This window comes from Danio aesculapii, chromosome 9 (genome assembly GCF_903798145.1).
Source record: "Danio aesculapii chromosome 9, fDanAes4.1, whole genome shotgun sequence".
Taxonomy (NCBI): Eukaryota; Metazoa; Chordata; class Actinopteri; order Cypriniformes; family Danionidae; genus Danio; species Danio aesculapii.
In genome coordinates, this window is record NC_079443.1 from 35,966,921 (window position 1) to 35,989,025 (window position 22,105).

At 34.1% G+C, this 22,105-nt stretch overlaps 1 protein-coding gene and 1 long non-coding RNA gene across 4 annotated transcripts; one reads left to right on the forward strand and one right to left on the reverse strand.

Moving 5' to 3' along the window:
- The first annotated feature begins 4,281 nt into the window (after positions 1–4,281).
- Positions 4,282–21,828, forward strand: jam2b (junctional adhesion molecule 2b). Of its 2 annotated transcripts, none has more exons than XM_056465963.1 (10): positions 4,282–4,407; positions 7,654–7,719; positions 7,802–7,912; positions 10,318–10,467; positions 10,616–10,803; positions 11,519–11,627; positions 12,652–12,771; positions 12,855–12,879; positions 12,957–12,990; positions 20,872–21,828. In XM_056465963.1, exons 1-10 carry the CDS (start codon positions 4,356–4,358, stop codon positions 20,908–20,910), a joined length of 894 nt encoding a protein of 297 aa, XP_056321938.1. In that variant the 5' UTR covers positions 4,282–4,355; the 3' UTR covers positions 20,911–21,828. The 2 variants fall into 2 exon arrangements, with proteins under 2 accessions (XP_056321938.1, XP_056321937.1); XM_056465962.1 differs by having other exon boundaries at positions 4,283–4,407; positions 12,960–12,990.
- On the reverse strand, positions 15,722–19,626 carry LOC130235389 (uncharacterized). Of its 2 annotated transcripts, XR_008838394.1 has the most exons (4): positions 19,508–19,626; positions 17,097–17,141; positions 16,681–16,864; positions 15,722–16,250 (listed from the first exon to the last, which is right to left on the reverse strand). It is a non-coding gene; the product is annotated as an uncharacterized LOC130235389 (long non-coding RNA). The 2 variants fall into 2 exon arrangements; XR_008838393.1 differs by lacking the exon at positions 19,508–19,626 and having other exon boundaries at positions 17,097–17,219.
- Positions 21,829–22,105: the final 277 nt, after the last annotated feature.

A 22,105-nucleotide genomic window follows, 5' to 3' on the forward strand; every position in this document is an offset into this window, starting at 1 on the left:
TAAAACAAATAAGACTTTCTCCAGAAGAAAAAAATATTATCAGACATACTGTGAAAATTTCTTTGCTCTGTTAAACATCATTTGGGAAATATTTAAAAAAGAAAAAAAATTCAAAGGGGGGCTAATAATTCTGACTTCAACTGTATATATATATATATATATATATATATATATATATATATATATATATATATATATATATATATATATATATATATATATATATATATATATACATATATATATATATATATATATACATATATATATATATATATATATATATATATATATATATATATATATATATATATATATATATGTTGTATATGTACACTAAATCTAAATATAAACTACAGTACTTTTGAAGTCTCTAACATAATCCATTTATTGACACCAACCGTCCAAAGTTGCTAAGTTTTTAATCTATTTGAAAGTTTTTGGATAAATTAATATTTCTGAAAAATACATGCGCAAGTTTGATGACTAACTTTCAAAAGTTTATGTGGAGCTATATATCTGCAATACTTTTGCATATTTATAAGCATGACCTGAACTTTCCTGCACAGTTTTGCTACAGCGCCACATTTAGTGGTCAGGAGAGGTGAAAACGAAAAGCCAGTGTTCCCCATCTTAGTCATGTGAACACATATATAATTACAATATTATCAATAAATGCTAGATTTTACAAAAAAAACATTGGTTTGATTTTCTTATTCGCATCGCTGGTTTACAAGTTTGTTGACGGGCAATCTTTTAATGCATACAAAATGTTTATGGCATGATTTCATCTGAGGCTGTATCTAAACTGGACAGGAACAGATGATTGGTTTGGATATTGAGCACGGTACATCATTAAATACCAGATTACCTGAAAAACAGACAAAGTTTGATATACTGAGAACAGGAGAATACATAGTAAGTTATAAATCACATAAACAGCATAAGTTATAAATTATAACCTTTGACGGTGTACAACTTATTAGGTTGGCATACATGCTATAAGTGTGATTAATCATGCTAGAAGCATGTTAGCAGTGTGTAAAGCATGCTACAAATATGCTTGCAGTGTAGTAAAATGGTAGTATGTTAAGTCATGCATGAAATGTTCTTATTGTGTTAAAATGTTAGCAATGTTAATTCATGCTGGCAGTGTGATATATCTCTAAACATGTTTTATGCAGTGTGGTAAATCATGTTAGAAAGGGCATGCTAAGCCATGCTAGCATTATTCTAACCTTAGTTAAAAGCATGCTAACAATGTGCTAAAACATTAAACCACTAGTGTGGTAAATCTAGCATGTTAACAAGGTGCTAGTTGACTGATTTTGTGTTAGGGCTGGGCGATTTGGCCTAAAAATCAAAATCTCGATTAAATTACATTTTAAAACGATTACAATTAATGAACGATTATTTTATTTCTTTATTTAATTTTTGGCCTTTTATAGTTCACTGACAGGTTTTGTACAATAAATATGCTCACTTATTACAAAGTATTATTTTATTTTTTTAAACTTTAAATATAATTGCTCTGAAAGAAAGAAAGAAAGAAAGAAAGAAAGAAAGAAAGAAAGAAAGAAAGAAAGAAAGACAGACGGACAGATAGACTGATAGATAGATAGAACAACAGACAGGCAGGCAGGCAGACAGACATGAGATATGAGGTAAGTTCTTCTAACCAGTGCTGATGTTACAGGTCTGTATTGACTCTTGAGTGTTTCAGTGCTCTGAGCTCAAATCTGTGCTTCTCATAAAGGATATTTATAACTTTTTAAATGAATTTTGTGCTCATGTGTCTTTGATAACAATATTATTGCCTTCACTATTACATTTCCTCATTGTTTTCTTGTTAACTTGGTCTTTGAAGTTTAGACTTTAGCATTACTTCAGTTTATAGTTCTGCACTGTTCTGCTTACATTTCTTAGTTTGCTTTAATCACATTATATTTTTTGAGAATGACAATACTACATTGTTACCGTTAGCCTATTATGTATAATGCGCTGTCCATGTGTGTATGAGAGCATATGGATAGCATCACATGTGGACTTTACAGCAGCACAACAACTGACTCTGTGGACAGGTGCTGTGTGCATTGGCTATATCAGAATGCAGTGTCACACAGAGGAAAGTATACTATGGATAAAGCAGCTGTCAAGACTTTCATAAGCACAAGTCTCGCAGTGAGTGTGAGGTCTCAAAAGAATCACACATGAACAATGCATCCCTGTTCTTCTGAAACCCAACTGCAATGGTGAAAAGCAGGGCAAAGCTATAATGTCATCTCTGGTTATCTTAATTGCACATGTTTGTGTTCTTCAGAATTACAAAGGGGAAAAAACAACTGTAATTTGCAAATCATTCCCTTGAAAGAGTAACCCATAAAACATGAAACCAAATGACATGGCACCACTAAATTACCACTGTAAATATAGATCTGGCTGATAAAGCTAGATTAGGCTTTATTTTTATTTCAATTTTTACAGCCAAAGTTAAACGTGAAAATGTTTACATGTATTAAGGACATCATTTGACCCTCAATGCCAGTTCAAACACTGATAATGATACAATTCTAAACATCTTTCTTGAATATGAAGGAATAGAAATAAGCAAGAATGATGATAGATTAATAACTGGTAACTGAGGTTTGTTATGATCAGTGTGGATGCCTTTTATATATTAATCTTTATACAGTAGTCAACTTTTGACGTAAATAACAATGTTCTGACAAAGTTGTCCTACTATTGAACAACACCCTTCTTGTCTTGGAAATAAGAGGACAAAAAAATAAATTAATTAATATAATTTAGGTTATAAACAAAATATTTTACAGTGCATATAGCAGAAAACGGTAGTGATGTGAGATTAGACAAGGCAAGGTAAACTTTATTTATAGAGCACAATTTACACAACCATAGTTGATCCTAAGTGCTTTACAATAAATTTAAATATTTTATTAAAAAAAAACTTGTATTACAAATATAAAAAAAGGAAAAAATGTATATGTAATACTAAAATACAGATAAGAAATAACATGCATACATCACTCAAAGGCAAGGGAGAAAAATAGGTCATTAAGTTAGATTTAAAGGCATCCAATCATGGAGAAATCCTAATGTTTAGAGAGAGACTGTTCCAGAGCACTGGGGGCCACAACACAGAAAGCTCAACCACCTTTTGATTTGCAGCCAGACCAAGGGACAGACAGAAAAAAACTGATCATGGGACCTTAACGGCCTACAAGCTGGCCTAATAAGTTTAAAGATATAGACTGAGGCAGATTAGCTATTGACTTCTTCCATTTTTTTATTCATTTTCTTGACTGGAATTATATAAAACCAATGTGTAATTTACAGCAAACTGAATGCTCAAATATGATAGGGAATGTTTGAGTCTGTTGCTAAATGTTGTTTTAATTATTGTTAGACGTTTCAAACCAGTTGACAAAAACAAAGTTGTTGTTTTCTACTGTTCTGTGCTTTTGTTCAAGATGCTAACCTTAAACCAGACACCATATGGCACACAAAATATGTATTTGTGTATCATATTATTGTTTTTAAAAAGTGAATGAGAAATTCACTGAAATGTTGCAAAAACAGAGTTGACGAATATTAAATCTACTGTTGATGTATCCTAAATATTCTGTACACATTTGTCAGAGACGAATAGTGAAATACCCCAATGTCTTCCCTCCAGAGTCACACGCTTTTTTCTATAAGTGCTTTAAAGATCGTCTTTTTATAGCCAATGCAACAGAGTTGAAACGAAAAGTATATATTGCAAATAAAGCAAATAAATAAGGCATTGTTTTTACTTCGTAAACTCTCAAAAAAATGAAAAATGAAAATTAATGTTTAATTTTAAGTTAAAGTTTTCAAAACAAGATGTCCCTTAATACACATACAAACTTTTTAGAGACATCTTTTTTTTTTTTTTAAGAATTTTGTTATGATTTAAAACTGTTTTATTAGCCTACATTTTTTTTTTTCGTTTTAAAAAAATAATGGAATCTAATTGCAGACACAAAATGGCTCGTAATCCTACCCACGGCAGTAAACAATGAGGATGGAGCAGTTATTTAATACTATTTTATAATGATTTACAGCGAGAAATAACGGTTTGATATTTTAAAACTACCATGCGTACTTACAAAATATCAGTTACCCCATGCTGTATAGACCATAGGGTACACACGTTCCTGAGTGGAGAGGACCGGCACGTGTCTGTCAGAGCATCTGTGCTGTGCACGCGCAGGCAGCGTTCTGACGAGCGCGCGCAAAGCATCTTCAAGGACTTCCAGAAGCGCGCGAGAGAGAAGCGTCCACACACGCTCCTGCAGCAGCCAGACATCACGAAGATGAAAACAAGACAACCACTAACCTTTTTCGCTCTTCTCGTGCTGATTTACAGTAAGTATCATGATGTTTGTTAATATCTGACGCTCTTCTCTCAAATGGTCAGTTAGTTTCTGAACGTTTTATAAGAAAGTTGTAAACCGACACAGACTGATATGGTGGGAACTGTGAGAGGTGAGTTGGAGTTCATAAGTTCACTAAAACTTTCAATGTGTATTTGGTCTGTGCTTTTTATCTGTAATTATTATGAAGGCTGATTTTATTTCGTTGTATATTTATTTTAATTTAGACAATTAAAACATTTAAAAACAACTGTGATATCAATTGGCTGATAACATCGAGTGAATAATGGCCTAAATGTTTATTTTTAATTAAATTAATTCTTTAAAATTAATTTTTTAAATGTTACAAACAATTTAATGTGTACAGATGTTTACAAATAGTTAAAATATTTTTATATTGATTTTTAAATTTAATTTTGTTTTTATCTTTGACACCAGTAGCCTGTCGTTTGGTTTCATTCACTGTGTGTATGTGTGTGTGTACTGGTTTTGGTGGTTTACAAAACAGGAGTTTGTATAATGACAAGGGTATTGTACTCTATTAAGTTGTACTAGTTAAGGATACATTTTTGTTACTGTATAAAATACTTAACGCATAGAGTTTTTGTGAACCACCAATATTAATGTGTGTGTTTGTTGGCACACAGGGTTCATGGGAAATGTGTATCACAGATGTGTATGGTGATATTTGTATTACAGCATAAATATGATATATGAGGACACAAACTTTTTTTTTCAATTCAAAAATTGAGGAAGAGTTATGTTTAGGGATTAAAAAAGTGCAGTTGTATAAGAATCATTACGTCTGTGGAGAGTCCCCATAAACCACATATTCAAGCGTGTGTGTGATTGTATGCTTTTTCAAAGAAAGATGCATGCTTTGAGGTTCTGGATAGGGTGGGTGGGGATCTTGTAAGACACTGTTTACACAAATGTCTTAAACAGCATTTGAAAACTTGAGATCCTGAGTGATAAGATATCCAAGAAGAAGTTGTCCAGATCTGAAGTTCGCTCTGATGTGGCAGGGACACTTTCATGTTGCTGATGCCCCTCGACTGACTCTTGTGTATTGACCATTATCATGGAGACTATCGTTACTCTGCATACCATGAGAAATGCTCGAACCCACCCAGTTTTTGTTGCATATTATGTTACATTTAATTGTTTACATTAAAAAATTCTAATAACTGACTGGCATTGATGGGCTTTATTCTGATAACTTTCACATTTCAGGCCATTAAGTGCTAGTTATGCTTGTTAATTCCTTCTGGTGTGGGCTGTGATTTTAACTCCAGTCCTCCTCCAGCTGAAGGGGTTTTAGGTTACCGCAGCATAGTGAGTCTTTGTATCACTGGGTAAAATGATCCTCTGCAGCCCTTTCATTTGAATCTCAGTACTTTCTCACTGTTTGCTCAGCAAATGGATTATAAAAGGGGACCTATGTAGACAAAAGCAAAGTATTTTCTCACTTTCTCCAGAAGTGCATGCTTTTTTTTCAGTGTGTGAGGAGGTTATCAGGCCTGGTTTGAGCTGCCACCCCCCACTATACACAACCAGAGCATGTCAGAATGACCATCCATTACGTAAATTCCTACATATCCCTGTTCCTGGCACCACCGCAAAGGGGAGTGAGGGTTTGGAGATGTTTCATGTTTGAGGAGAATCTTAATGGCTACACTTCATAACATCATATTTACTTAAATATTTTTAAAAAAATGCAAAGGTAAAATGATGCAATGTGTAAATTTGCCAAGGAATTTTGACTAATGCAAACCCATTTAAAGGTATGTTCAGGATCACAGTGAAAAAAAAAACAAATCTGTGATATTTATTAAAGAAAACCATAGAAAATGTTAAACCTAAATTTACAGCATGATGAGACATGACATCGGGTTCACGAGACTAGACAGGATTTTATACTATTTTTTGGATTCCTCAATGATGAAAATAGTCTTTTATTCAACTGAAAAAAGTCACAACATGCAAAAGTATTTAGGTGCTTTTTTAAATCAACTTGTAATTAAAGTTATTTTACTTCTATGCTGTGAAAGTCATGCAAACACTGCAAATATTTTGCTTTAAACTCTACATACTACTGGATGCGAGTATGGACTGAAAGGAGAGACCACATGCTGAATGAAAAGAAAACTTCAGTTTTTTTAGGACGGCATAAATGATGACGATGATGACTTACTCTTAATCCTATTTTATTTATTTTTTATTTAGGTTTATCTTTTTTGATTACATTCAATATATTTTTATAGTAGTGCACAGTCCTCCTGTGTTATGTTGTCAATTGATCTTGTTTGATGTAGCACCTTGGTCCTGGAGGAACATGTCTCGTTTCACTGTGTACCGCACTGTATATTGTTGAAACTTGACTTGACTTGACTGGTGTTTGCGAGCGCACTCAGAGGAGATGTGCGTCTGTGGTGCTTTACTGACTCAGTTGGTGCAGCAAATAGTTCAAATCCAATCCTGCCTCCAATCTTCAGGGCTAAATTCACCCTGAAGCTCCATCATAATATCACGAGACATAAAACTCACAAGACAACTTTTCACCTCGTCGTGATTTAGTCTCGCGAGATCTTGTAGCCTGAGATCTTGTCACACCCTAATATATATATATATATATATATATATATATATATATATATATATATATATATATATATATATATATGACAGCCAAAAATGTCAACCACATCATTAAAAGCCTTGGTAGTAAAACAAAAACAAACAAAACATTACCTAATAAATCAAAATTTATGTACTTTTCTGCAAGCTGATGTAAACACTGAAATAAATAAGGTGAATTTAGCAACATATGATGTAAAATCCTAATTTAAATAACCAATAAAAAAAATTAAACTCTTGTGTTTTTGATCAAAGCAGCAAATGTGAGCTGTCACACAGACTAAGAGCAATGTAGTTTAGGAAGTTTCTCTTTAGCATGTTGTTTTCTGTTACTGTATATGTTTTACAGTCTTTTACCATTTAGAAAAATATTTCTTACATTATAGGTATTGACAGCGTATGTGCATGAATTTATTTTTCATCCCAAACAAAAGCTATAGTACAAATATGCAATGGTTCCCCATAGTCCTTCATTTAAAGTAGATTTCAATATATTTTACTTATAAACTAAGCCTAAAAATGTTACAAATGCTGTGGGAGTGAATGCTTTTGGTGTGCTACAACATTCACATGTTTGATTGCATTTTTGTCTCTCCTCCAGTTCCAAGCTCAGATTCTGTTACGGTGACGACAAGCAAAGCAAAAGTGGATGTGCATGAAAACACAAGTAAGTTCATTATCTGGACTGTTTTTACAGGCTTTCAGACCATATTAATGTGACTTATTGATTTATCTGTTTTCTGCAAAAGATGCTGTCCTGTCCTGTGAGTTCAAGACAGAAAAAGAAACAAACCCACGTGTCGAATGGAAGAAGAGAGGGAAAGATGTTTCATATGTTTATTTCGAAGGGGATTTTACAGGTGGGTTGTTATAACACTCTTCTCTCCATATGCACCAAGACACTTTACTTAAACTCCATCTTACAAGGACTCAATAAGAATGATGATGTTTACTTGTGAATGTACCACAAACCATGTTTTCTTCAATATTAAAATACCTCTTTTGCACAATATCTTGCACAGTATTGTTCTGTCCTATGTAAAAGTGCTTGTATAGTCTGTCTTAGGTTAGTTGAAGTCAGAATTATTAGCCCTCCTGTGATTTTTTTTCTTTTTTAAATATTTACCAAGTTATTTTTAACAGCAAGGAATTTTCACAGTTTTTCCCTTTTTTTTTTTATTTGAAGAAAGTCTTATTTGTATTATTTCGGCTAGAATAAAAGTAGTTTTAAATTTTTTTAAATCATTGTAAGGTCAATATTATTAGCCCTCTTAAGCAATATATTTTTTTCAAGGAAAAATATACGGGGGGCTAATAATTCAGGACATCTGATAATTCCGACTTCAACTGTAGTTAAGTATTTATAGTATATACATAACTAGTAGTTATAGTTATATTACTTCTCCGGTAGAGATTTAAAATAGCTCTTACATCCAGTGTTGTGTTCATATTCATAATTATGATTATTTACTCGGGGTGACACAGTAGCGCAGTAGGTACTGCTGTCGCCTCACAGCAAGAAGGTCTCTGGTTTGAGCCTCGGCTGGGTCAGTTGGCGTTTCTGTGTGGAGTTTGCATGTTCTCCCTGCATTCGCGTGGGTTTCCTCCAGGTGCTCAGGTTTCCCCCACAGTCCAAAGACATGCGGTACAGGTGAATTGGGAAGGCTAAATTGTCTGTAGTAAAACATATGCTGGATAAGTTGGCGATTCATTCTGCTGTCGCGACCCCAGATTATTAAAGGGACTAAGCCGAAAAGAAAATGAATGAATGAATGAATGTTAATTTACGCCAGGGTTGCCCAAACTTTTTCTTATGAAGGGCCAAAAATCAAACTTGACTGAGGCTAGTGGGCCGAATGTAAATATGCCACGGGTAATTTCCTAATTTATTTAATAATATTTAAAAATGACTAGAAAACATTGCTTTATAACAACTAATACATTATATTTTTTACATTTTATTATGAACTAACAAAAACAAAATCTCATTTGTAACAGAATTACACTAGTTTTTGCCTTGATTTGCTCACCGATGTCTTTTGCATTCTCTATCCATCGAGTGAAATTATTTACTGTACATTTTTTAAAATCTGATTCATTTACAACATTTAATTGAAACATTTAATTTCAGTTTGCTTTTTTGTAGCTCAACAATAAAACAAACAAACAAACAAACAAACAAACAAACAAACAAACAAACAAACAAACAAACAAAAAAGATCTCTGTGTTAAAGGCGTTTGCCCCAATCCCCCCATCATTCTCAATCTCTTCTCAGAAGCATGGTGGGCTAAATCAAAGGTTACAATGGGCCAACTTTGGCCCGCGGGCCCTACTTTGGGCATCTCTGATTTCTGCCAATCTGATTTCACCAAGTAGGACATGTTCTTGGATTACATCTATGTTGATGCTGGAACAACATTCCAATTAGGCAAATCAGAATTAAGGGTTATGTTTCAGGATTAAGGGATGTGTTTACCGTTTATGTTAAGTTTACGCTTACAGTTAGGTTTATGCACTTCTGCATGATTGTTATCCAACTATTATTCTCCTCTGATTTTGGGAATAATTTACAGTTATGGTTGGGTTTAGGGTTAGGGAATAGGTATGGATTACATTTCCTAACAAAAATTATGTTCCAGGATCAACATCGTACTTGGCAAAATCATGACGTGTGATTATTTATGTAGCACCATGGTCCTGCAAGTCATAAAATTTCTTTCTACTGTATGTCCACACATGTAGCGGAAAGCTTTCGATATTTTGCTAAATAATTTGGACAGAATGTGTGTCATTTGCACCACTTGGGGCACTAAATTACATTCTGTTTTGGTTCACCAACATTATAAAAATGACATTGGAAGTGGGTGCTGGAGGCCATGTTTACTTCTGGTGTTCAAATATTTAGACCCCGATCTACATGTGAATCATGTTCAATTCAGTTCAATTCATCTTTATTTATATTTATTTTATAATGTAGATTTTGTCAATGCAGCTTAACATAGAAGAAGTTCTAACATACTGAACCTGCTTCAGCCCAGTTTTCAGAGTTGAAGTTCAGTTTATTTTAATGCAAATGTCAGTGCTGAAAGGAACAAACATCACCAAATGACGAAAATGAAAGCAAAAACCTTGAGAAACATGTCTGTTGTCTTTATTTATTGTTTTAACAAATTGTTATTTGTTAAATCTATTACACAAACTTCTGAAAAAAGCTGACCCTAATCAATGTATGATTTGTACACTGTTTACTCTCATCATTACCAGGCTCATATAAAGGGCGTGCGTCCATCGACGGAGCGACTCTGACCCTCCGTGGTGTCACACAGAAAGATTCGGGAGTGTATCATTGTGAAGTCACAGCCCGTCAGGACAAAATCAAGCTTGGGGAGGTCTCTGTCACCCTCAGTGTGCTTGGTGGGAATGCAAATCTTTTTTAATTATTCAACTGCGTTGTCATTTTCATTAATAGCTTACACATGTGCAGTTGCACCATTGATATTTATAACCTTTCTCTGAATGAGCAGTCTGATCATGTGATTGTAACTGTGTTCTACATTTACAGTGCCGCCCCATGCGCCAACCTGTGAGGTCCCGGAAGCAGTCATGAGAGGATTTTCTGCTGAACTCCACTGTAAAGACAAGCTGAGTGTTCCTGCTGCCACCTACAGCTGGTACAAAGACAACAAACCACTCAACACTGCCAACCCTCAAGATGTCCACTACACCCTGGACACAAAAACCGGGAGTCTGGTAAGAGTAGTGTTATGATCTCTTTCAATCACTTAAACATCAGATGTACAAAAAGTATAGTTATAGCAGTGTTTCCCAACCGTGTTCCTGAAGGCACACCAACTGTAGACATTTTCAACCTCTCCCTAATCAAACACACCTGAATCAACTTATCAGAACATCAGAAGAGACTCCAACACCTGAAGTTAATGGGTCAGAAAAGGGAGACATCCAAAATATGTACTGTTGGTGTGCCTCCAGGAACAGGGTTGGGAAACACCTGTTATAGCATATTTAGCATGAAATATTAAGATATTGCATTTAAGTATTACAGTGTATTTACTAAATAATAAACACTAATTGACACTTTAAATCTTTGTACTTGGCTACTGTCCTTCAAACCACTGAGATTTTAGTCTCTTGAAATATGATCAAATTAAATAAAAGCTTTTATATATGTTACTACATGAAGTCAACTTGTTATGCTGAATAACTACATTATTTCAGCCATATTTAAGTTTATAAATGCTATTTGAAACATTAAAGCAGACACTTTTCTGAGTTCTATGTATATAAAATCTTTCATGTATATGTAATATTATGCTAACACCAGTGTTTTTTACATGCACCTTGTTGATTGTGTGAAGTTCCACCAGAATAATCGAATTACCTTTTAAGATGCATTTATAACATGAAGATTGAATTATACTGATTCTCATCCTTTGCTTTTGAGCAGAAATTTAAGTCAGTGTCTAAATCTGACGAGGGTCAGTATCGATGTGAGGCCTCCAATGGTGTGGGAGCACCCAAAAGCTGTGCAGGCCATCATATGAAGATAACTGAATGTAAGTATAGTAAATTGGTCATTTCAAAAGCGTCTACATAATATGAATTGCAGGTCATGTGACACATTCAGGCATTCACTTAAAACATTTTGACTACAGCAGGAAAAACCTTTATTTGTTTTTTTTTAAATTTGACTATGATAATAAAATTATTAATATATTCATATTTTATTATTAAAATGACATTCATAATTTCAACATTAACTAATTAAGTTTTTCTGTCCAAATTTAAATGCAGTTAAAGCCTAATTCCTTATCTGCTTTGCTACAGAGTTGACTTTTCAGAAATGTGAACAATATATTACCATTCAAAAGTGTGTTTGTTTGTTTTTTGGAAGGATGTGCTTTTTCTGCAAGCATGCTATAAATTGATCCAAATTGACAAAATCTAAAATAAGCAAAGACATTTATAATGTTCCGAGGTTACTTTTATACTCCACTATTTATGCTATCCAAATGATTTTGTTTATTTGAAGAATCCTTAAATATGTGCCCTGGTTTTCATGGAAAATATTAAGTGTTTTTCAACATTAATAGTTAATAGTTGACTTCAAATATTCATTGAGCACTAAATTAGCATATTATATAAATATTTAAATATTTTTCATTTAGTAATAATATATTATATATTTTTTCATTTATTTTTATTTATTTATTACTATTATGGGTGTCACGGTGGCGCAGTGGGTGTATGATCGCCTCACAGCAAGTGAATGGGTGTTTCCCAGTGTTGGGTTGCGGCTGGAAGGTCATCCGCTGCATAAAACATTTGCTGGATAAGTTGGCGGTTCATTTCGCTGTGGCGGCCCCTGATTAATAAAGGGACTAAGCCGAAAAGAATACGAATGAATGAATATTATTATTATTTTATTTTATTGACGGTCCATATACTGTTTGCATTCAAAAATCATTTTGACTCTTGCAGAAACACATTGTAGGGTCATAGCTTGTTAAACTCCAAGATACTGGAGTTAATAAATGCATACAGCACATTTGAATAACTGTCTGACCCGCTCTGTTGCAGTTGAGCTGAACATGACAATGATTATTGCAATAGAAGTGGGAGCGTTCCTGCTGCTGGTGTCCTGCTGTGTGTCCATCTGTCTGTGCTGCAGACGAGGCTGCTGTCGCTGCTGCTGCCGTCGTGAGTACAACTTTATTCAATACTAACTATACCTGATTCTCAATGACTGCATCTTCTCACACAACTTTTACATTTATCAACAGAGAGTAAAGGAGAGACAAAACAAAGGTATGTCACTTTAGTCTAGCCTATATTAATACATTAGAACAGACTATTAAAAACAAAGCATTTCTTTTTCTTTTTAGCAGAACAAAGACCAGCTATAACCAGCCAACAGATGTAAGTGTTTATGCTTCTTATTATGGGAAGATGTTTTAATATTTATTATAACAGTGATAACGAAAAGTAGTTTTAACATTTAAGCCCTTAAAGTCTGTCTGAAATCAAGTAGTCAATCAAATAGTGCACATTGTTGTTCTTTAGGTGAACAATTAATCTGTGCAAGGTAATCCACTAAATTAAAAAAAGAGTTTTGGTAATCTTCAGTCAAAGTCTGACCATTTGTGGTGGTCTCATGATGTCAGCTTGACGGCTTCAGCCACAATATTCTTAACCAAGCCCCTCTAACCTCTAACTAATCGTTTCTAACGTCTACTCTGAGGGAATGATGGGCAAAAAGAAAGCCCCCTATGCAATATCAACAAATTGAAATAAAAGTCACAGCAACTTCTGATTCACACAGACTTTAACTGTCACTGTCCCACAGTTTTTCTGATTTTTATTTTATTTATTTATTTATTTATTTATTTTTATCTTATCTTGACAAACTTTTTAAAATATGCGTGCATCGTTTTCAAATGTGAACTCAGAATGTGAGTGTGAATGTTATGTGGTTAATGTACTAATATCTACTCTATACTAGTATTAAAATGTAGTTATTTTTCCCATCAAGTGCTTAATCTTGTGTGAGTGTTTAAACTTTAGGTATTAGTGCCTTTTTAATATTTACCAATACCTATTATTTAGACACTGGAATGTATTATTAGATTATAGTGCTTTCCTAGTAGATGCAAGCACCCATTATTAGTATTTTTATCTGAAATGCTACTAACAAGTTTATTTTGTAGCACTTTATTTTGGTGGTCACTATTAGGCATGGGCCGTTATAAGATACTGACAGTATGATAAAAATATCCCAGTTTCACCAACACAATCTCATGGCAATTCGAAACTTTTTGATTTAGTGGCTAATTCATACGATCTAATTCGTACAATTTAGTACGATTTGCTCATCCCCCAATGACAGTTGGGTTTAGGGGTGGGGTTAGGTGCCACGCCTTCTTTTTAAAATCGTACAATTTTGTACGACGGAACTTGTACGAATTAGCCATTAAACTGACAAAACGTAAAATACTTACGTTTTCTCGTGAGATCAGGCTGGTTTCACAGTATTGTGATTACTGCTCTAAAATATATTCTTTTTAAATGTCTGCCTAAAAACGAAAACTTTTTTCCCCTTTGAACACAATTTATTTTATTTTAAGAAACATTTATAATATTTTGGAGCAGTAAACATGTCAGGCTAAATAATTCAAATGAATCATTGACTTCTGCTGTCTTCATTAGTTTCAAAAACACTGATTTCTTTACAGTTTAAAATGGCATCTTTGTATATCTTTTCTGCTGGAGATACTGTTGTCCTAAAAACAAACAAACAAAAAAACGTTAATAAAAATTCCTATACATACCTTAGGAACGGTAAAGCAGAAAATGTTTAAAACCTTGACTTTTCCAAACCACGGTATACTTTGAAAACAGTTGTCGTCCCATGTCTAGTCACTATTGCACATTTAGGTGACTGAAAGTTGCATTGTAACTACATCCCACATAGCAAAATATCTCTGACCCAGCTCTGGACTACACAATCAGCTTTTGCTTGGCCCACATGCCGCAGTGAATTACAGTACATGACTGGACCATTTCTGGCTTCCAGACAAGTGCCAAATATGAACCATAGCTGGGCCAAGTCTCAGCCAAGTTAATAACCCATATATGTGCCTAAAATGGGTTAGATATGTTTGTGTGTCACGACTGCAATAAAATTGATAAACCTATTTATCATTGCGCTTAAGGCTTGCTATGGGTGAGCTTTTTCTCAAAGCGACCTGATTGGTAGAATGTTTTTCTTTATTTGAAAATAGAAAAAAAATGCATTTTAAATGTGGGTCAAGACAGGCCAAACTTACATGGTCCACATATCAAGTATTAACATCTGGGCCAAATACTACATTTGACTTCTGACCGAGTATTGTTTACCACCTCTGCCAAACCAGTGCCATGTTTGGCCCACATGCTGTATGCCAGTGCTGGATGAATGCCTGCTGTTCCAGATGTATGCCAAATCTGGGTCAGAATTCTTTGTTACCTGGGATGCCAATGACTTCTCTTTTGAGTATTAGTAGCCTGTCTGCGTAATATCTGTTGATACTGCTCCTTCAACAGACATTTAACTCATGAAATTTTGCAAGTACATGTCAACTTGCAGTACACTAACCATAACCCCAATCCTTTACAGTCTACTTACACTGTAAGCCCGGACAGGTTGATTGAACTTAAAAAATTTATGGAAACTCGTTGCCCTAAAAAAGCTAATTTCATCTTGTTGAATAAACAACACTTTTTTAGTTTATTGTACTTATGATTTCAAATGCATTTAATTAAATATTTAGTTGACTGAAATAAAGGTTTTTAGTACAACACTATTGAAATCCTAGGTACAATAAACCTAAAAGGTGTTGTTTTTTCAACAAAACAAAATTAGCTTTTTTAGGGCAACGAGTTTCCATAAATTTTTTAGGTTCAATCAACCTGTATAGGCTTAATACATAAAATCTTGACCTGAATGTTGTGACAGAATTAATTTAAAATTTAGCTATTCACTATAAATGATTTAATGAAAATACACCTACATTACAAACAAGGACAAAGAATAAAAATTTACTTTACACTTTATTTAAAATCACTTAGGCATATCAATCCGAAACAAGTAACAAAACTAGAAAATGCCTTGTACAACAATTAGTCAATATTTATTGTTATAAATCGTATTAAAACAATTGCTTAAAATCTTTTAAACAATTTTTACAAACACATACAAATCATAAACAACCACAGTATGTTATTAAATTGTAACATTATGGAATATTAACACTTGCCAAACACTAAGGCATAGTTTAAAAAAATTTTGATCTCACAATTAGGACAGCAAGTCTGAAGGAATATGCCTTTTCTGTACCTTTTTACATGGCAAGTTGATTTTAACAGCCAGAATCTTACCCTTCAGCGTCTTCTTACCCAAACTTGTTGAATGAAAAGAAGGGTATTGTCCATGCACTTTGGGTAGCCTAGGTGTAGTTCATAGGTTAATCCAAAAAGTTACATGGCCTGGGGTATATTGTCCATTTCAACATTCCCCTCCTAGATGATTCCCACTGAGGATGGGTGGAGGCGGAAGGACAGGGGTTGCAGAGCCACATCTTAATTTTCTCGGTTAAGGAATCCAGTGGGCACATGTTGGCATGAGTCTCCATAATCTGAAGCTTACAACAATAAATAGATAACATAAATAAATCTTAGAGGTGTACATTTGATTTTAATATACATTATTTGTATTGAATGTTTTAGTTCTATGCAAACATAATTTGTTAATTGTATACCCAAATAAATCCAGTATTGAATAATATATAAATTATGAAAATACTACAAAAAACTAAATACATTTTTTTTATACAAGTCATTGCATACGGCATGAAAATATTTGATATAATTAAATTACTAAAGATTTTATGTTATTCTACTTTTCATTTTAGAGTTTCAAAGGTGTTGATCATTATTCTATTTATTAATGAACTACAATAAGACATTGTTTGGGTGATTTATTTATTGTTATTGCTAACATAAATGCACATTAAGAAACATGATACAAAAAACGTATATTAACATACAAAAACATTTATTAATGATACTTACAAAACATGCTTTGAAGAACTCAGTTGGGTCATCACCAAGAAGTACTGGAAGCACTCAATGGCAACACAGTAAGACCTCTCTTTGACCTGAAGATCTGGATCAGCTGTGGACAGTGAGGATCAAGAGACCCATAGAATTCTTGCTTAAGATTCTTTCTAACTATCTGGTTGAATTCTTGATACACCTGTAGTAGTAAAACACACACAAAAAAAAATTATTAACATCAGAGAAATGTCAAAATTTAACAACTGTCAAATTAACATGTTATCATGTTTATCAATGCTGTACTCATTTCATTACAAGTACATTCCTGATATATGCATGGAAATGGCTGGTTCTTGCATAGCTCCCATGTTTAATTCTCTAATGTTTTAATAATAACCCTCTTTTGTCACAAGCAAATGTGCAATACTTACATTTTCATCTAATCCTGGTTGGCCTTGCTTTGATCTTTCTGGAATCTGCAGTTACAAAAATATACATTAGATTACTAGCTAACAAAACACATTTACATATTTTGATCTGTTTAATTCTTTTGGTTAACAGTATCTGTTTGGGAGAAATTTGGAGTAGAGCACAACAGCTATTTATTTATGTAGCTTTTCATTCTAATAACCTGAAAATGCACTTGATAAGATCATGTTGATGAGCACGAGGTTACATATCTTTAAAAACTGCTGACTAACATGGATTCGTATTTCTCACATGTGAAGAAAGAGGCAAATCTCAATGTATTCTAGTCTGTTTAATGCTTCACTTACAAAGAAACATTAAAAAAGCTCAGGTTAATGTTATGCTAAACATCTCTGACGATACATAACCACCACTGAAAAAATAGTCAATTTACACAACAGATAACGCGGATGACTCATGGAATACAATATCAATATTAAAGCTGCAAGCAGCGATGATAGGGACCTCGCACCCGGGCTCACCGCTGCCCGGCGGCTGTAGGACGACAGAGAACCGCGAACAATAATAGTATAGGCCGATACATAAAAAAATCTGAGAAAATCACTGATTTATGCCAAACTTGCTCCCGTCAGCAGGTGGCGCTATGACTGTGACTCAATATTTTCATGTAGATGTCTTCAGGAGAGGATTTTAATGAACCATGTGAATTTTCAGGCATATCGGACATTGTTTGGCTGAGTTATAGGCAATTTTACTGTTGCCACCAGGTGGCGCTATGACTGTGACTCAATATTGGCATGTAGATGTCTTCAGGAGAGCAATCTTATCAACCATGTGAAGTTTTAGGCAGATCGGATGTTGTTTGGCTGAGTTATAGGCAGTTTTACTGTTGCCAGCAGGTGGCGCTATGACTGTGACTCAATATTGGCATGTAGATGTCTTCAGGAGAGCAATCTTATCAACCATGTGAAGTTTGAGGCAGATCGGATGTTGTTTGGCTGAGTTATAGGCAGTTTTACTGTTGCCAGCAGGTGGCGCTATAACTTTATCGAGTTATTGGCGCGTAAACATGTTCAGGTCAGGACACTTATCAAATGTGTGAGGTTTGAGGCAGATCGGATCATGCATGCCTGAGTTATAACAACTTGATGTTTCATGGCGAATCATCAAAGTTTGCGAGTCCGCCACGGACATGCCCATCGACGAAAACTCTAGACCTTCACAATATATCATCGATACTGCTTTCAGATGACACCACTCAAATTTGGTGCTGATATGATGAAATTTGTGCGAGGAGTTTGTTTTACTGTAAATCATGTCATTTCCTGTAGCCAGCAGGTGGCGCTATAACTGTATCGGGATATTGGCATGTAAACGTGTTCAGGTCAGGACGGTTATCAAACGTGTGAATTTTGAGGCAGATCGGATAATGCATGCCTGAGTTATAACAACTTGATGTTTCATGGCGAGTCGTCAAAATTTACGAGGCCGCCACGGACACGCCCATCGACGAAAACTCTAAAGCTTCGCAATTTAACATCGCCAAGGCCTTTAGATGACATAAGCCAATTTTGGTGTCGATCGGATGAAATCCCTAGGAGGAGTTCGTTAAAGTACAACGCCTGGAAATGGCAAAATTGCCACTTTTTCGCCGCAGGAAGCCATAAATATCCGACTTCCTGTTGGGTTTGAGATATTGCTCCTTGAGAGTTTTTTGTAGGTCTTGGCATGTTTGAGGTGTGTGCCAATTTTCGTGCATGTGCGTGATTCGTGGCTCGGGGGCTTGTCCGTATCAATTTTCTAGGTGGCGCTGTCGAGTCAATTTGCCACGCCCACTTCCGAAACCTACAATAAACGTAAATTTTCGCCACTTCTGGGGCGTGTGCAAATTTTCGTGAGTTTTCGGGCATGTTTAGACCCTCAAAATCGCGATTCATTCGGGAGAAGAATAATAATAATAATAATAATAATAATAATAATAATAATAAACGGAGCAATTCCAATAGGGCCTTGCACCGTTCGGTGCTCGGTCCCTAATTAAACATGTGACGACCTCATAAAGCATGTTTTCACGTACAGTAACTGTAACGTTAAGTTATAATGCGGCGGCCGCGATCGGTTATAACGTAGCATAAATGAACACGCTAACACAGGCAAAACTAATATTCACTTTTTTACAAATTATATGTTCGATGTCACGATCGCATTACTCACGTCTTTGCACTTTGCATGTCTTAGAGCTGTTTATAAATGTGGTAATGGCGGTTGCGATTGACCGGAACAATAACATGATCCTAACGTTAGACACAGCTTAATCTTACATGTAGCTTTCTTGTTAACTGTTGCATACTTTGTTTATTAAAGGAAAACAATGTATGGGCTGTTTAAGACAAAAATATGAAATTGTACTCACAGTGATCAGCAGCCATTCGAAAATGCGCGCTCACGCTGTATCCACCAGTGACGTCAGTCCAAAGACAAAGAGCCAATCACATTTTCCCTTGCACATCACTACTTTGACAAAAGACTAGAATAAGCTTTGTTAAGTACATTCAATTTAAACATTCCAGTAGAATAAAAAATATCATGCAAATCGTACAACAAACTAAACAAATTGAATAATTGAGCAAAAAAATTGGTATTTATGTTTATTGAATCTAGGTATTTTGAATTAATACAACTTTAGGGATAACAGTGTATAATCTAATGAGAATTACTTGGCATGTAGATGCAGTGTAACTTAAATTCAACAAAATGCTTTAAAGGCACCATCAAAATAAAGTGATACTGATTATTTATTTCACCAGTAAGATTTTGAATTGAAGTCCACAGTGGCCATTCCAGTCATAACTTCAAATGGCTAGTTGTTTATGAAGAGTTTTTTGACTCGTTTCTACTCCAAATATCTAAAACTTCTTAAATCAAGAAGCATTTCCTATACAAACTTGATTTTTTTTTCTATTTTCAGAAATAATAAGCCAAAATTTGAGTTTTCCTTTAAAAATAAAAGTCTCAGCAACTTCCGGTTCACACAGACTTTACCTGTCACAGTCCTGTGTGTTTTTCAGAACATTTTTATCTTATCTTGACAAACCTATGTAAAGTATGCAAAAATGTAAATATGTAAAAAAAAAAGCTAGTTGTGACTAATAAGATACATTTTTTTTGTGTGTACTAGCACTAGTTACAAAGTATGGTAATTCACAATAAGATTCCATTGATTAATGTTACTTAATGTATTTACTGACACGAACAAACAATGAACAATACCTTTATTGCAGTATGTTTATCTTTGTTAACATTAGTTATATGAAAATAAAGTTGTTCATTGTTAGCTAATGTTAACAAGCACAAGTACTGTACACTTTAGTAAATTCATTAGCAAGCATTAACTAATGAAACCTTATTTTAAAGTGTGACCCAAAATATACCATGTAAGAAAAAAAAATGGTAAAAAAGCCGAGTACTTACTAGTCATTATTAAAAGTGCAAGTCAAAGTATATAATAAATAAGTACTAGTATCTATTGAGTAGTAACTAGTATCTAATGAATAAATACTATTGACTTTTATAGAATAAACACTGGTATGTAATGGAAAATATACTAGTAGCTATAAATGTACTAGTAGAATGAAAATAGACAGGAGTACGTTTTATAGATTTAGTTAAGTGCATTGCTATACCTACTGTTAACTCACTGGTCATAGTATTCAAATAGTGAAGAAACTTTTGTATAATGTGGCTGTTCTTTAATGAATTGTTCATCTCTTTCCACAGCCGAGGCGATACAAACATACACAATCTTTTGTGCTGTGAAGTATGGACACTTGTTGGCCAGTGCTGTGCTAAAAGAAGTGAATCAGTGACCTCAAATGCCAGAGAATTATATATATTTTTCAAGTGCACTTGTATATTTCTATGCTTTAAGAGTAAAAACACGCCCCCTGGTGGCCAGATCTGAAAACAGCTAAACAATTCACAACAAGCCTGCAGCATCTACTGTTTCTTTTGTACTACTGTATTGTTTGTGTTTTTTGATTTAGGAGGATTCAGTTGTTTTTATGTACCGTGTAGTATTGTCTCGTGCCCGCTATAGGTCATACAACCTACAGTTTAAAGGTAATATTGCACTATTATTTAGATTTTGCCTACAGACATATCAAGTTGCTAAGAATCATGTTACTAAGGAGGCCCAAACTACAGATTTGATGGTCTGTTTGGTTTGAGCAGAAACAGGCTTGGTTCATCTCAGGATGTCGCTAAAGTCTGTAGTCATCATATAATCAATCTTGGGTAGATTTTAATCACAAGCACCTTGACTTGTTTCTACATGTTTTCTTTTGTTTCAGCGTCGTCATTTGTCTGATGACGCATGTATCAAATCATTCAGAATTTTTTATATGTATTTTGAGTATGGACAAAATGTATGTATTTTTCTCAGAAGAAACAGTCACACAGGTTTGGATTGGTTAGTTAATGACGGCAGTTTTCTTTTTTGTGTGTGAATTATGTCTTTTCTACTAATTTTACTATTTGTTTTTCCTTATATGTGTGATTTATACAAGCAAAGAGTTGTTTTTTCTTCCAAAACTAGATGTTTTAGTCTTTTGTTAAAGTATTTTCTATGTGAATTCAAACATCAGCCTTCACTGCAATATTCCTCTTTGACATTGATGATCTCAATGACTTTTAAAAACACTTTAAAATAAAGAAAGTCACAAAACCTTTATATTTTCTACAATATTTATTTGATCACTGGCTTGAGGGCAGTTACAAATCACACCAAAAGACAATTTACCTGAATTTCCTTCAGGTTTTATGCAGTTAAAGACAGTATTAAGAATAATTTGAAGAGAGAGCGATTAATCAATATATTCTCTAAATGTCCATTTATAGGGAGCAACACACAATTTCTTCATTTTGCATCTCAACTTTATGAATAATGAGGAAGATTTGCAGCTTATGCAATATTCAATTGACTACATGTACCTTTTGTACTATTAGTCATGTG